Source organism: Cimex lectularius, unplaced genomic scaffold (genome assembly GCF_000648675.2).
Source record: "Cimex lectularius strain Harlan isolate CLEC.00 unplaced genomic scaffold, Clec_2.1 scaffold215, whole genome shotgun sequence".
Classification (NCBI taxonomy): domain Eukaryota; kingdom Metazoa; phylum Arthropoda; class Insecta; order Hemiptera; family Cimicidae; genus Cimex; species Cimex lectularius.
In genome coordinates, this window is record NW_019392799.1 from 35,421 (window position 1) to 52,186 (window position 16,766).

General features: G+C 36.6%; 1 protein-coding gene across 1 annotated transcript in view; it reads right to left on the reverse strand.

The window, feature by feature from the left end:
* Nucleotides 1-572: 572 nt before the first annotated feature.
* Nucleotides 573-16,766, reverse strand: part of LOC112127314 (heterogeneous nuclear ribonucleoprotein C-like) — a 322,966-nt gene continuing 306,772 nt past the window's right edge. Inside the window, exon 5 of the mRNA XM_024228036.1 lies at nt 573-594. Coding sequence (XP_024083804.1) covers nt 573-594 — 22 coding nt within the window. The remainder of the gene's footprint in view (nt 595-16,766) is intronic.

Sequence of the window (16,766 nt, forward strand, 5' to 3'; positions counted from 1 at the left end):
TGTTGCTTCGCATTCGAATCTGCAAATGGGATCATCGTTGTATATGCCCATGTTGTGTAAACATTTTCTCAGATGCCAGTGACTGGTTATTAGTCCTACCACCCCTCTGAGTACCACCCCTTTCCCATTGCAGCAATGATTTTGCCAGTCTTGGCGAGGGTTGTTTAAAAGTATACTGATTACATCCACTTAAATATTCCTTTCGTTCAAGATAAAATCCGTTCCCGTTTCCGCAAATTTCCAAAAACCTTCCTAACCACAACATATCAGAACAACTAAAAAAACAGCATCCCAACGAATTCCTAGAAACCTCCTCGCAGACTGAAGTGACGATGGACTCGAGATCTCCTAGGAAGCGAGGATGATGATAGTGAAAGTGATAAACACAAATACTAATTAAACATTTTAACATAATTAGAGTACTACCAATGGTATATTTTCCATTTTGTTTTTACTTTTATATATTTTTCCTATCTCGTTGATAAATGTCAAATAAAAAAAAAGAAGATATTTTATAATGATTTGGCAAAAGAACGATTGCAACGTTTTTCACTCTTTCTTGATTTTGCATCTTACCTGTCGTAATAGTAGTCCCTGAAACAAGAACAAACATGTTAGTTTTTGCATAAAATGTAAACCAAATTTAGTATAAATGACAAAATTTTCAAAAAACCGACTGAACCTCTCTAGATCAAGGTTATCTATCGACATGGTTAACCACTATGGCTAATCGGCCTAAAATATGATCTTAACATCTACCATAAGTTATTACATGCAGAGAAAGATAGCTCAATGTTTCTTATAAAATTAAAGGGTGTTATGTTAGCCCGTATAAGGATTGTAAATCTTCGGTCTATTTCGCTTTACGGAGGAAACTGGAGTAATTCTGTATATAGATATTTTGTTTACTGCGAGTAATCCTATTGTTACATATATATGAAATTTGGTGATGGATGTTTTTCGTTTCGTGTGAATGTATTTATATGTGTGAATGTAGAAAGGAGTGTCGATGTAGTTATAGTAGATAAAGTTGCTTATATGCGTGGTAAACAGTGATGGGAGAATATTTAGTACTCGCCATACTTGAATGAAAAGTATGTAAATAAGCTTTGTTTAGGTAAAACTGTTGACGGCTGGAATGACCTTGTTGACGATAGCCTTTTGAGTCTACCTTTGAAGATTATACGGCTAAGAGCGAGATGACTCCAGGCCAACAAAACACCTTGGTTTGCAGCGAGATGTCATAGGCTCAGTTCTGCACAATTACACGAGTTCATATATGAGCAGAATTGAGCCTATACAAATCAAAAATACGTTATTTATACCCATTACAGTTCGTGGTCCGATTGACCAATTAACATTTTTCAATTAAGTAATATTTATGAAAGGTTCAATTAATTAAGGTTTTTAAGTTGAGATAAAAAAGTCAGTGTCACGAGCGGGATTCGAACCCACGACCTTCGGCTTGATGCGCCGTTACTCAACCACGTTATACAACACTTCACGTGGTCACGATAGCTCTAGTGGTTGAGTAACGGCGTATCAAGCCGAAGGTCGTGGGTTCGAATCCCGCTCGTGACACTGACTTTTTTATCTCAACTTAAAAACCTTAATTACTTGAATGTTATTAATTGGCCAAGCGGACCACGAAATAGTGAATTTATGAAAGGTATTGGTTGAGATAAAAAGGTAGAGGTATCAGCGGGTTCACTTTGGCAATTCATGTCGAGAGACGTGGCTGTAGAAGTCCTTCAACCTGATGATGAGCTAAAAGGCTCGAAATCCGGATCGTTGCAAAACAACATACTGTGAGTAGGAACTATCTTTTTAAAAAGGTATGTACGTTCATGTGCGGATTTGAGCCTATCCAAATCCAAATCCAAATACATAGCGAAAAGTATTCGTAAATTATTGTAGATTGGCCGAAACTAAAAATTTTCAGTTGATGTACTTTAAGCTTTAATGAAAATTCTACATTTCAGGCTGATGTGGCACCGCACGAGGCCGAAAAAAGTTATTCGTTTGCTGTAAAAGACGATGATTCAGAATTCGATTGAACAAGTTAAATAGGATAAGTTATTAATTTAAAATATAGGTATACTTAACCACATGTTCAATAAAGACCTATATTTTGAAATTAAAATTTTCTCAACCAAAAAAAGGTTTGGTTGTAAAAATAAGACGTTTTAAAAAGAAAACGTTTATTATCTAGTTCTAAAAGTACGATTATTGACTAAAGAACATCAAAAATTTAAAAAAAAATTCGTTTCATAACGAGTATTTCTTTTTGCATGCCTTAGAAAAGATTTCTGATAAAATCCTGAGGAATTCTTTCCCATTCATCAAGAACAGCTCCAACTCTTCTTCGGTGAAAGACCTTGGTTTCCCCGTCGTACTCGTCGCTAAATTTGGACCCAATCTGGACTTCGAGCTGCCACACCGAGCACTCAATTCTATCCTGATTCAGGTTGATCACCCACAATACATGCTCAATGTGGCCTGGCATTATACTGCATTTGTAAGAATCTCCCACCGATATGGGGGCATATGGCTCTACATGTTCTTCCATTATGTCCACCAGACCTCTATGAAGTTACAGTGCTTCTCCGCACAACAACAATTCATTGCGGGCATCCAAGGAAACGCTACCTCATAACATCAAAACATCAATCCATCCACCGTGGAATACCACTTGAGAAACCATACAGCATGGTCCTCCTTTCTCCTGAGAGTCTCCATATGAAATTACAACCGGGCTGAAGATTTGTGCCCAACTCTCACATTATCAGTAAACAGAACTCGTCCTCAATCTCCCAATGTCCTCCACGTTCTCCATGTTCTTATGCGAATTGAGGACTAGCCATTTTCTGAGGTATGATAAGAATAGGTCCACAAGCCGGGTGCCAGGGCGAGTTTATTTTCGTTGGGCTTTTTCTTCCACTCCTGTAGGAAATCGAAACATTTCGGATTTGTTTTATCAGTTTTCTTATCTCATTTCTCATAATGCAGGGCACTACTGCGGTTTCGTAGAGCCTGATGGTTATCGTATATATCGTCTTTCTCGCCTTTCTAGTTTGACCCTGTTATCGACTTCTAGTGAGAGCCCAGTTTCTCTGAACCGTCGAAGAATCCTTCCTATTGTAGGGAGATTTACATTTAGCCTCCGGGCGACTTCGCCCTACTGTATCCAATGATCCTGGCACTGTCGTACTCACTCAAATACCTAACTGGAGCTATTGAAAAAGGTTTAAGAATAAGAAGAATATCAAATGAAATCAACGAAGGAATAACAAAATGCGATCTTCAGACGTAGCAGAATGGAAGGGCATAATGCTACTTTTTGTGGAAATCGATTAATCAGAGCAAAAGTAAATAAGGGAAATAAACAAAGCATAATTTGTTTGTCTACTATGATAGCTCCTATAAATTCACATATATATATATATATATATATATATATATANAAAATTTAGTTTCGGCGGACTAAATATCAAAATAAAAAGCAAATTACATGACTTTTCGCTGGAAAAGAGACTTTAGGGACCGACGAAGGCCAGCCGTTTTACCACCCTCGTCCTGTTTTATGTAGGGCGAGTCAAATGTTCGCCAAGAAGCCGTTTCAAAGGTTTCTTGAAAATCTTCCGGCCATTTTCCTTACTCGGCTGGCGCAGTAAACTGCAGGACTTGTGACTCTCCAAAAAGAGGGGTGGGGGAGGGGAAGAAATGAAAGTATCCCAGATTTCCCAAGGTGACCGCTACCGTCCCGTTCCATCTCCAATTTCCCGAGCCCTCTTGGTTATTTGATTTCAATTAGCAGAGCGGATCCCTCATCCGGAATGTATTTGGCCCCTTCTTCACTTTCATATTACAAACGCGATACTTACAATGAGATCTAAATTATCCAAAGTAAAGCATAAAGAATAATTATTACTTGTGTATTTAAACCAAATCGTTTTGGACTACATTAAAAACACATTATCTTGTAGACATGGTTATGTAGACTTACTGACCCAAATGAAGGAAGCAATTTTTTCTACCATTCAGTACATTTTAGGTATACCCCATTTTTATTTACTTGTGAAATCTGCAAGGTTTGCTTTGGAGCAACATGTATTTTTTCTGTTGTCTACTCTTATTTAATTATTTATATTTTATTTGTTAGTTTTAGTGGCAGATAATTTCAATCATGGCCTGCTCTCTCTATCTAGGCTACTATTTTTGTGTGTCTTCTCTAGTATTAATCCTACTAGATTCTTCTCCCTTTTCTTTACCTTCTCCTTGTCTATCATCCTATTTTGCATATTGTATATGCAATAACAAATACTAATAAATATAAAGCAAAAACAGGATAAAACATGATAGGTTGATAAGCATTCAGACTGCCAGATAGAATTCGATGTTGCCCGGAGAAATTGGGAATAACCACCTCCATTCGCGCTAATAAATTACATTCCCACACTACCACATTTAAGTACCTAAGAATATTTGATATTCCTCAAAGTAATTGGGACACATTTAGGTAATAAAGTACATTCTTACACTAGGCTTTCTACCCCAGAGTATTCGATATTATTGGGATAATTGGGAATATCCACCTCCATTCGCGCTAATAAATTACATTCCCACACTATACCACATTTACAGTACCCAAGAGTATTTGATATTCCTCAAGGTAATTGGGACACATGCATGTAATAAAGAACATTCTTACATTAGATTTTCTTCCCCAGAGCATTCGATATTCCTTGGGATAGTTGGGAATACCCGCCTTCATTCGCGCTAATAAATTACAATCGTACATTAGACTTTCTGCCTCAGAGTATTCGATATGAATGAATGAATGAATGAATAAAGGCTTCATTTACACAAATTATTTTCATTAACTTTACATTTCCAAAGAAAAAGCTAACTTGACAATGGCCTTAGCCGTCTGTCGAGTTGCTTTATCAATTTTGAATCTTGAATGAATCCCTATTTTTGTATCTTTAGAATGACCTTTGATTTTAAAAATTGAATTTGTCAACCAGTTATTTTCGGTACCGCAGGGCGTGAGTGAGGTACACCACAAGCTTCCTCCAATTATCCCTTCCGTTGAGGATTGCAATGACTTCTTCTACATCCAACTTCAGTTTTCCAAAGTACCTTTGGCGGAATTCTCTCAGAACAGGGCACACTCCCATGAAGTGGAGAGTGACCTCCGGACGTTGAAAGCATGCTTTATTCTATTGTTATTCTTTTTGATCTAGATTATTAACTATTTTCAAGAACAACAGTTTTACTACATCTGTCTAAAAACAAGGTACACAAATTACAGTTTTTTTTTGGATCTTGAGTAAATTTTCTTAGGTTTCTGCAGAAGTTTGCCCACGTGAAGTATACTATATTCATATTAACACTTCGGTGCGTAATAGCCAAGAGGAACTGATTGTAACCAATAACTGAATGGGACACCCAAGACAATGCTACTGGTTAGCATTATTACCTAGAAATCAGTATCAAAAACTCTAGCTCAGTTCTGAATGATTTTCAAGATAAACTATCAACAGGTGATCATATAATTTGTGTGAGAAGTTGAAAAACATCACGGCTTTTACAACTTTCCTTGTAGATACTCGAAGAAAGAAGATAAGGCATAACATGAAGTTGGAAAACCGCCTGAACGAAAATTCTTTTTATTATTTAGTATTTCTTTTCTGTAGTGATGATTGTATAGAATGATTTTTGGAGGTCGTGAGATGCGGTCTGGTGTGACGTAGGTTTTAGAAAAACATTTTCTTTATCGTGCCAACGTTTCGATCTTTATTGAGATCATCTTCAGAGCTGAAAGTTTAGTTTTCCCTGTAAGTGTGTCTTGCGCGAGTTCTCTCAACACAGCAGACAAGAATGACACTTCTACACGGAAAACAAACACTTTGAGCCCTGAAGATGATCTCAATAAAGATCGAAACAATTAATTAAGGTTCTTAAATGATATAAAAATCCCTCCTTTTTGCCATTTTTCAAATGTCGTGTAATCGGATTGGATTCTCGGCACAAATGATCCAAACCAATGGTTAATTGGTCAAGCGGACCATGAAATTAGTGAATTGAATGAATTAAAATGAAGTATACTTCACTAAAGCTCACCGTGGCCATTTCATTTGTCGCCGAGAACCCAATCCGATTACACGACATTTGAAATGGCAAAAAGGAGGGAAAATTCAAAAGGTGGGGGTGAGCTCGGAAGTTAGTGTTCGAGTGGATCGAGGTCACGATAGCTCAAGTGGTAGAGCAGCGGCGTATCAAGCCGGAGATCGTGGGTTCGAATCCCGCTCGTCCCATTGACTTTTTTATCTCAACTAAAAACTTTAATTAATTGTTTCGATCTTTACTGAGATCATCTTCAGATCTAAAAGTGTTTGTTTTCCGTGTAGATGTGTCATTCTTGTCTGCCGTGTTGAGAGAACTCACGCATGACACATCTACACGGAAAACTAAACTTTGAGCCCTGAAGATGATCTCAATAAAGACCGAAACGTAAGCACGATAAAGAAAATGTTTTTCTAAAACCTACGCCACACCAGACAGCATTTCACTCCTCCATAAAATCATTAACTAACGGTCACTAAACACCACACAATACAGTAATATGACTGATTGATCGTTTGAATCATCATGGTGAACGAGAAAAAACATGACGTTTCCTGCATGATTTCACTGAAGCAGCTGCCGATTTTTTATAGCTTTTTATGTGGATGTCACTAATGAGTCATTGATTAGTGATTCCAGTCACAAACCAGTTCGATTTATGGAACGGAATAATTAACATTTTCTTCCTAAGATAAGACAAAACGGGGTTTTGTACATCTTCAAGTCTGTGGAGTGCGTGTTCCGCGTCCAGTGTCACCAACAGGTCAGACGTTATAGCTATGTCGCTAACCGAAGAGGTTCGCTAGTTTAAATGTTAGTTTGATAAAATAAACTAAAAATGTCAATACTGCTTGAAAAATATTTCCCGTCCGCCGTTCAAATATGATCATGAAAAGCTTTTTACATTCTAGTCGATGGAACTTGTGAGTTAACTGGTTCGTTTTTGTTCGGTGCCTAGTAAATTACACGCTTATAGAGTGTCTTCTGTGATTTACAACTATAGGCGATAAGGGGGAAGTGTGCAGCAGACTGATAAGGGCTGTTCGATCGCAATTTCGAATTTGTTCCCAGTCGTCCGAGGCTCCCGGTGTACGGGTGAAGGGTCGAGGTCGAGAGGTCGGAGATGATTCCCCATTGGATGTAAAAAGGCGGGGTTAAGGAGACAATTTTACACTCGATGAACTCCAAAGACGCTCCAACACGGCTAACCGTTATGAATCGACTCTGACCCCCTCCGCCACCCGTGACACAGAAGAGATTCGTCCGGTCGATGAACTCTCGACGTTCATCCCGAGTTTGTAGTTTGTATACGAAATTTCTTTATTTATTTAGCCTCGTTTGATCAACCGATTAAACGTCTGAATCGAAATAAAAAATTGAAATGCGCACACATCAGAACCTTGGAAGTCAAAGTCGATATCAAAGGCAACCTCTTCAAACCAAAATATCTGATCGCTACATACCCGCGTAAAACGCATGCAATTACTATTATAAAAATTCATGAGTACTATTTAGAAAGATCTAAGAAAAAAAATTATATTACTTTCCAACCGATACATGTTCGGGACCGCGGTTGCCGAGTGGTTAGCATGAGAGACTCTCACGCCGCGGTCGTGGGTTCGATTCCCACCGTCGCCTCTGGCCCTTTTTTCCCGATAACCCCCAATTTGAACACACAAGAATTCGTACTATGGCTAATATGCAAGATCATAAGGCCAATAAAAAAAATTAAAAAAAAAAAAACCGACACATGTTGGCACCACTGGTTTGATCCCAGAGGAAGAGTTCGTTATTCAAGTTGAATCACACATAGTTAGTCAAAATAGTAAAGAATAAGCGCGTAAACGAGTGAAAAAAGACAAAGCAACTACAAAATGCCAATTTTCCAAAACAGCTGGAACCCAAGTATTTCGAACTTAACTGGTTTCATAATCAAGTAGTAAATTGGTTGGGTCGCCTAAGATCCAACCATGCAATAAGCACCGAATACTTTAACAAGATTAACACGGTAGATTCGAGTAATGTGACAAATGCTCTGCTCCTGGGGCGATGTCTAATCATGAGCTGTCCAGGTTATAGCCAGGAAAGAGATGATCTGTTTAATTTCATAAAGGAGTATATTACTCTGCCTTTTAATTATACGTCAATATTAGATTCCAAAAATATCAACGTCTACCAAAATAAATAAATATCAAATAAAAATAGCAAAGCTACCAAGATAACTGTAGATATTTATTGAGCTAAAGCTATCGGTGGAGTTGGCGGATCCTGGTCTGATATGTGGCGGCCCCTTGGACTGGTTAAGAGTTCCGATCGTTCTGAGGGTAGCATTTGAACTCACATTAATTTTTCATAATAAACGTCGGTAAAGAACCGGAGCAACAACCACTATAAAGGTGGACATATTAAGTAAGGAAGCATTATTTAGCAAGCTAAAGGGAGAAGATGTAGATATAGTTCCGGGGTGTAGTATACTGCGCCCTTTAAGAGCAATTGTATCCCCGTGCTCTGCCTAAAGCACATCGGTGAGTCCTATTTCATCAAGAAACTTAATTAATAGGCCTGGTTTCAGTGGTTGAAGCTCTTCTATGGTCACATCATACATCCCAAAACATTTTCTCCTGCGGGCTAGTGTAGATTAGTAAATTTGTTGGTGTCTCTTCGGCCTCCTTGCAGAATCTGCATGTGCCATCTTGGATTATTCCAATTTTCTTTAGGTGTCAATTTGCAGTGTCCTGTTAGGAATCCTATTTGGATTCGCAGTTTGTTCCTGCTTCTTTCTTCTTTCTTTTTATTTATTTTCTTTTAATTTCTTTTCTTCCAAAATTACAGATTCTTGAATTTTCTGCGTCCAATGAGTGAATTCCAAAGATCACTCACTTTCTTTTTGTTCTTCTGTCTGAGATACTCGTTAATAGTGTGGGTTCCTATGCCACAGAAGGGTTCAGGTCCTGTCAGCGGTGTAGCAGCCCCTTTTCTTGCAAGGGTGTTCGCTTTCTCGTTGCCTTCTACTCCCATGTGTCCTGGGACCCAGCAGAGGCTGACTTTATTCTGCGTACCTAGTATATTCAGTTTGGTTTTACAGTTCAGCACCATTCTTGAACTAATGATATTTGAACTTAGTGCTTTGATGGCTATCTGACATGATAACTATATTCTTGTTTTTGTACCCTTTACTTAGGTTGAGTTGGGTACATGTTTCGCTTGAATGAATTTCAGCTTGGAAGATACTGGTGTGTTTTCCCATGGGTTCTGAGAATTTGGTTCACGGTCCAAATATTCCTGCCCCTGTATTGTGTTCTCGTGTCTGTGTACCAGAGGATGGTGCCATTTTTGAACGAGTTGTTTCCCTCTTTTTCCCATCATTTTTTTGTACCCAGGTTTATTCGGAAGTTTTGGTTCAATTCAAACATCCTGTTCATGTCGTCTCTTGGAGCCATGAGATGCTAAAGGGAGAATGACTTCAAATGGGGAAAAAATACCATCGCTGAGCAGGAAGGGGCATGCATAACCTTCTCACTTATGTTGAATATGTTGAGATTAGTTCAAGGTCTTATCGCACAAAATGCTAATACTATAAAACAATATACTATGTACAACAACGTTCCTATCCTCAAATCCGACGCGTTCGTTATTTCGGGTTTCACCTCGACTCACGCTTATATGGAATCAGACCAACTGAAAAGACCAGATGCTAAGATATATTCTACAAATTTATACAATTCAAACAATAGACGAAAACAAACTTACAATTTAATATCCGTCCTTTCAATATCCGTCTCCAATCCTTCCAGTCTATAGACCTCAGATCAATTACAAATTATCCCTATTATGTGTCCAATACACACTATCATAAAATCCCAATTATCCAAAACATGATTTCTCAATAATTTACCAAGTTCCCAATATTCCTCCCGTCACCCCAATAGTCTCGCCCTAGGCTTGTCCAACAGAACCCATCAATACAATTCTTTAAGGAAAATTCTCAAGAGGAAATGGCCCCGCAACATCCTTTCTGAGGAGTAGTCAGTCAAGTTTATTCAGTTAAGTGAATTGGAAGATAATGTTGATTATCTACTCCCCACAATGTAAATATGTAAAAAGATGTAAATATATCTATACAGAGTGTCCGGCTACTCGTGTTACAAGCTTTGCCAGTAGATTCTACATTCAAAATAAAACCAAAAATTTCTAATTAACTCATGTCCCTATCTCAAAAGTTTCGAAGTTATTCCTTTTTTTCTGATTTTTTAAGATTTCACAAACTTACTTCAAATAAACAATGATTACTCCAAAACAGAAAAGTTTTGGACAAATCAGTTGATACCATTAAGAACGACGTTAATTTCCCAATAAGATGTGATCAATACTAAACGTGTAAACATTCGTGAAATATAATAAGTGCTTTAGTAGGTAGAACTTTGAAAAAATGATTTTTTTTCAGAGTTGAAAAACATACTAAGGTGATTCTAAACTACTATGTCCAAACCTAGAGATCAGCAAATTTCAGAAAACTTACTCCATTTAATATGCTTTTTAGTGGTGTGATTGCTTTTTTAATTACTTTCTTCAAAGATGAAGAAATTAATGAAGTAAAGGAAAAAACCGTGGTTGACGAATTGGTAAGGTGGAAATTATTTTTCTTCATCTTTTAATAAAGTCTTTAAAAAAGCAATTACACCACTAAAATAATTGAAATGATAAATAGAAATGATAAATGATGGAGTGAGTGTGGTGTTCAATCCTTTTTAAAAAGATAGTTCCTACTCACAGTAAGTAGTAAGTTGTTTTGCAACATTTCGAGCTTTTTAGCTCATCATCAGGTTGAAGGACTTCTACAACCACGTCTCTCGACATGAATTGCGAAAGTGAACCCGGTGATACCTCCGCCAACGCGACGTTCCAATTAGCAGCTGATTTTTTTAAAGGCGGTCAATTTGAACGTGCGAAACGGGGAAATTATAACACAAATAAATATTATACTAGTAAATGCTTATTATTAGTAAATTACTATAAAAATAAGAACAATTAAAATAATTAGTTTAATTGTTTGAATGTTTGATATTATTTATGTACATATTTAAAATGGGGTGTAGATCAAAATCTGTTATATTATTAATGCATTTATCACCATGTTCAATTTTACATTTTTTAATTTCAAATTTCTCAAACCAATCTAATTCTTTCCCTTTGTTGAAACTAGTAACACTCTTGTATTTAAATTTGAATTGAAATTATGTTTTGTTTCTTTTAGGTGGTCCTTAATTTCCGAAAATTTGCTCGATTTTGGCAAGTGTTCTTTTACTCTTGTTTTTATTTCTCTACCGCTTTGTCCTATATATTTAATATCAGAATCATTACAATTGAGTTGGTAAACCACGCTTTTTGCCAAGTTTTCTACTTTGTCTTTACGTTTTGAGAGGAAGTTTTTAAGTGAACAGGTACTTCTAAAAGCTATTCTAAAACCTTCTTGTTTAAAATTTTTACTAACTTTTTGCGATAATTCACCAATGTATGGCAAACAACGGAAACCTAATGGTTCATTTGTGGTGGAGTGGCTGAGTCCTATTGTTGATTCGTTTAAAGTTAATGTTTTGATTTTTTTAACTAGCAACCTATCAATAAATATTTCTTGATACCTGTTGTTTTTTGCTAAGGTTTTAATAGTTTTTAATTATTTTTTATAGTTATCAGTTGTTAGCGGAAGTTTTAACATCCGGTCTATGAGCCAAATGAAACAAGCAGCCTTTTGGGACTATGAGGGGGAAGAATTACTGTGAGTAGGAACTACCACTAAAATAATATTAAATGAAGTACGTTTTCTGAAATTTACTAGTATCTAGGTTTGGAAATAGTAGTTTAGAATCACCGTAGTACATTTTTCAACTTTGAATTTTTTTTAAATTCTCGCTAATAAAACGCTTATTTCACGACCATTTACAAGTTTAGTGTTGAACACTTATTGGAAATTTACTGTAGTTTTTAAAGGTCTCAACGGAATTGTCCAAAACCTTTCTGTTTTGGAGTAATCATTGTTTATTTGGAGTAAGTTTGTGAAATCTTAAAAAATCAGAAAAAGAGGAATAACTCCGAAACTTTTGAGATTCTGACCACAGTTAATTAAGACATTTTGGTTCTATTTTAAATGTAGAATCTACTGGCAAAGTTTGAAACACGCGTAGCCGAACTCCCTGTATTCCCAAATTATACATTATAACCAAGAATTGCAGACTGTAATAAAATATTGGAGAAAAAACATTTCAAGGAGAGTGGGGATTGTAAAGTCAACTGATGCTTGTGACAACAGCAGTAACGTAACAGTTAACGTGGTCTAGCTTGAGGTTCAATAATGGTTATCCAGACAATTATAATAAATTGAAAAACTCTATATTCTAGTATATCTATTTTTTGGTCGATAGAAGGGTTAGCAGTTGGAGATGAATACACGAAACATCAATTTCAGAGGCAGACAGCAATCTGTGTATCTCAAAAGTTTCGAAGTTATTCCTTTTTTCTGATTTTTTAAGATTTCACAAACTTACTTCAAATAAACCATGATTACTCCAAAACAAAAAGGTTTTGGACAAATCAGTTGATACCATTAAAAACGACGTTAAATTTCCAATAAGATATGATCGGTACTAAACGTGTAAACATTCGTGAAATATAATAAGTGCTTTAGTAGCTAGAACTTTGAAAAAATGTTTTTTTTTTCAAAGTTGAAAAACCTACTATGGTGATTCTAAACTACTATTTCCAAACTTAGAGATCAGCAAATTTCAGAAAACTTACTCCATTTAATATGCTTTTTAGTGGTGTGATTGCTTTTTTAATTACTTTTTTCAAAGATGAAGAAATTAATGAAGTAAAGGAAAAAACCGTGGTTGACGAATTGGTAAGGTGAAAATTCTTTTTCTTCATCTTTTAAAAAAGTCTTTAAAAAAGCAATTACACCACTAAAATAATATTAAATGGAGACGTTTTCTGAAATTTACTTGTCTCTAGGTTTGGAAATAGTAGTTTAGAATCACCGTAGTACATTTTTCAACTTTGAATTTTTTTTAAATTCTCTCTAATATAACGCTTATTTCCCGAACGTTTACAAGTTTAGTGTTGAACACTTATTAGAAATTTACTGTAGTTTTTAAAGGTCTAAACGAATTTGTCCAAAACCTTTTTGTTTTGGTGTAATCATTGTTTATTTGGAGTAAGTTTGTGAAATCTTAAAAAATCAGAAAAAAAGGAATAACTTCGAAATTTTGACATACGGCCAAGATTAATTAGAAATTTTTGGTTCCATTTTGAATGTAGAATCTACTGGCAATGCTTGTAACACGAGTAGCCGAACACCCTGTACTCCCAAATTATACATTATAACCAAGAATTGCAGACTGTAATAAAATATTGGGGAAGAAAACATTCCAAGGAGAGTGGGGATTGTAAAGTCAACTGATGTTTGTGTATACAACAGTAACGTAACAGTTAACATGGTCTAGCGTGAGGTTCAATAATGGTTATACAGACAATTATAATAAACTCTATATAGAAAAACTCTATATTCTAATTTATCTATTTTTTGGTCGATAGAAGGGTTAGCAGTTGGAGATGAATACAGGAAAAATCAATTTCAGAGGCAGACAGCAATCTGTGTTAATAGTGAGGGGTCTCTGGAGCTGAAATCGGTAGGACACGCGACGCAATTGGGGATGATTAGTCCGAAAGCTTGTTAGCAGTTGTGAGAACCGGTGCAGGTGTCGTGTTTTGTCACGGACAAGGACACCCTGAATACGTAACATCCGCGAGAATCGGAACACCTGGCAAATAAAAAGTGTTTAAAAGTATATCCTCCATTCTTCTGTACGTAATAACCATAGTTTTGTAAAATTAGTACAATGCCTTTTATCAAAAAGAAAATCGTTAATTCGAAAGATTTTCGTCGTCTTGTTCTGCCTATCCTCACTGGATTGATAGTGTAAAATCAAGTTTCATAAGCTTTTTGGCGATTAAGTATAACTCACTTACATAATTTATACTATTGTACTAAAAACACTGCAAATTAAAGACGGACTTTCTGAAGACGGCGAATGCCAAAACGCAACAGACCAACTCATAATTAAGAGAAAGAGAGTGAGAGAAAAAAACAAGATATTTTATGTACATGTAAATTAAATCCATAACAACAGCAAATCGGACGAACAAATAAAGCTAACGTCTCGATGTACCGATCTTCCATGAGAAGTTGAAGTTCACTTGTAGTATCACTCTCATGACCAGCAAAGCCCTTACTTGATCCAACGGGGTATAGTGCAGAATAATGGAATGAATGAATGAAAAAGTACTTTATTAGATAAACAAAAGAGAGTAGAAGAAAAAAAATTGTACATAACTAAAAAGCACATAACGGCAATGGTTATCAACCGTCTGCCGGAGTCGGACTATACATTTTTAATAAACAAGAAACACATTTCTTCTTAAGGAATAAACAAAAGAAAGAGAAAAAAACTATATAAGTAAACTAAAATAACAACATATCTATTTATGCACATATAAATAACCAGGGTGTCTCTACATTAAACAGTAAACATTTATTAATTGAAATAAAAAACAAGCATTTTTCTGTAGTTCCAGGCTTCCATCGCAAACTTTACCAGATTTAAAGACTCGGGGTTATTTAATAAAGAGATTAGGTGCTCTCTCGTCAACTTGGGCAAGTCTATATGCCGTGCTCGGAATTCCGCTAAAACTGGGCATTCTGCTAGAAAATGAAAACAATCTTCTCGAGCCTGCCTGTTTCAGAGAGAGCACCTATCGGAACTATTGACCCTTGTGGGGTTGTAATTAAAGTACAGTAACTCGCACCTAATTTTGAAAACCAGCGAGCTAGCGGAATGGACGGAATTTTAGAATTTTGCGCTATGTTCAAGAAAGGTTGACTGATATTGCTGCTTATACAGCAAAAATCTAGAAGAATTTTGAGCATGAAGGAGACATTTCATTCTGTGAGAAGTGCAGATATTGTTAATTAATTTTGAGTGTAAAAGTGGCCACTCTTTGAAATTGTCCAGGGAAAAATTGTCATTCAGCTGAAATTGTTGAGCTAGGTTATTCCAGGAAGAGAACCATGATATTTTGGACCTTATGATTTCCAGCGCTGTATTCTTAGGAAGGCGGTAGTTAGGTTTAGAACCCTGCAGACATAGGAGGTTTGTAAATGTAATGTAAATTGAAACAAAAGTTCAGCTGAGGTCTCGAGGTAGATCATGTAGTCAAGAAGGTCATCTCAAGCGAAAAACTCATATTGCAAAATATGCATTGAATTCAATTTGGGCTAAATTCACTTCCAATAATCTTGTCCCGGTGTGCAATAACAAGCTGTTTTTGGCTGTTTGCCGCTCGATTGTGTCATATGCTTCCCAGGCTTGGGGTTGCCAGCACTATGAAACAATTGGAACTCTGCAACGCTATTTTATCTGTAAAATTTATCACCTCCCTTCTTTCACGCCTAGTGCAGAATTATGGTTTCAGCATTGTAGGGTTGGTTCGAGCATGTGCTTGCGGTTATGTTCAAGTAATGAAGATCCTTTCATTCTACAATGACCGCTGATAATCTGCATCATCGAGTCGGCCAGTTTGACTGTCGCGTCCTAACGGTAGTATGTTTTCCTTTGGATTCCTCAAGTGTTTTTCATTTTGTATCTCATCGGTGGAGCTAGCAACTCCTGGGTAAGCTCATCCCTCCAGATCCATGTGCTCTGTAGCCAAAGCGTCCCGTTTCCTCAGATAAAAACCATAGTAGCAAATGATGTTACGAAGTAGGAACAGGTTCCGGAAGCTGTTTCTTGTTCTTTTATTTCATCCGTCATTTGACCTCCTGAAGATCCAACTCGTAACAAAAACCATTTTCTTCTCGCACATTCTATAAGTGGCATGTGACATTTTGCATGGTTGGTCCATTGCTACTTTGAACTAGAAATTATTTTTTCTTGTCTAGCTCTACGTACAACTACTAAACAGCCAACATTTTTACCATCCTTGCTTACTATCTTTAGATGATCATAATGCACGGTCTCTTTGCTTTAATCAATCAGTGGCAATCTAATAATTGTCAATGCTGACTGCTGTCTGTTGCGATTGTGATATTATTTATCAGCATTGGCTCATATTTCAAGAAGCAGGACGAATTGAGTTGTCCAATTTTTAGGTGTATAAGTTGTTTCTATCTTACAATACATGCGACCTCAAATAAAATAGGTTCAATAATTGGGTCTGTCTTTGCTCGCGGGTGTGTTGAGTTATTAAAACGCGTTTTGGCGTTGCGCCATCTTCAGTGAGGAACTGTCAGGAAACGTCATGACCATGGCCTGGCGACAAAGGACGGAACCAACGACACATAAACCCTATTCGTACAAAGTGACAAACAGTTGCTCACTAAAGATGGCGCATTGCCAAAACGCGTTTGAATAACTCAAGAAAACCCGCGAATGTAGATGGACCCAATGATTGACCCTATGCCGGTTCAGCATGAGCTCACCGCCTGCAGGCCAACACCCATTCAATTTTCATATGAAATAGTTCGAAGGCTTCTAATAACTTTACTAACAGTCCGTGTACGCTACTTTTCAATTTGGTCACTTATG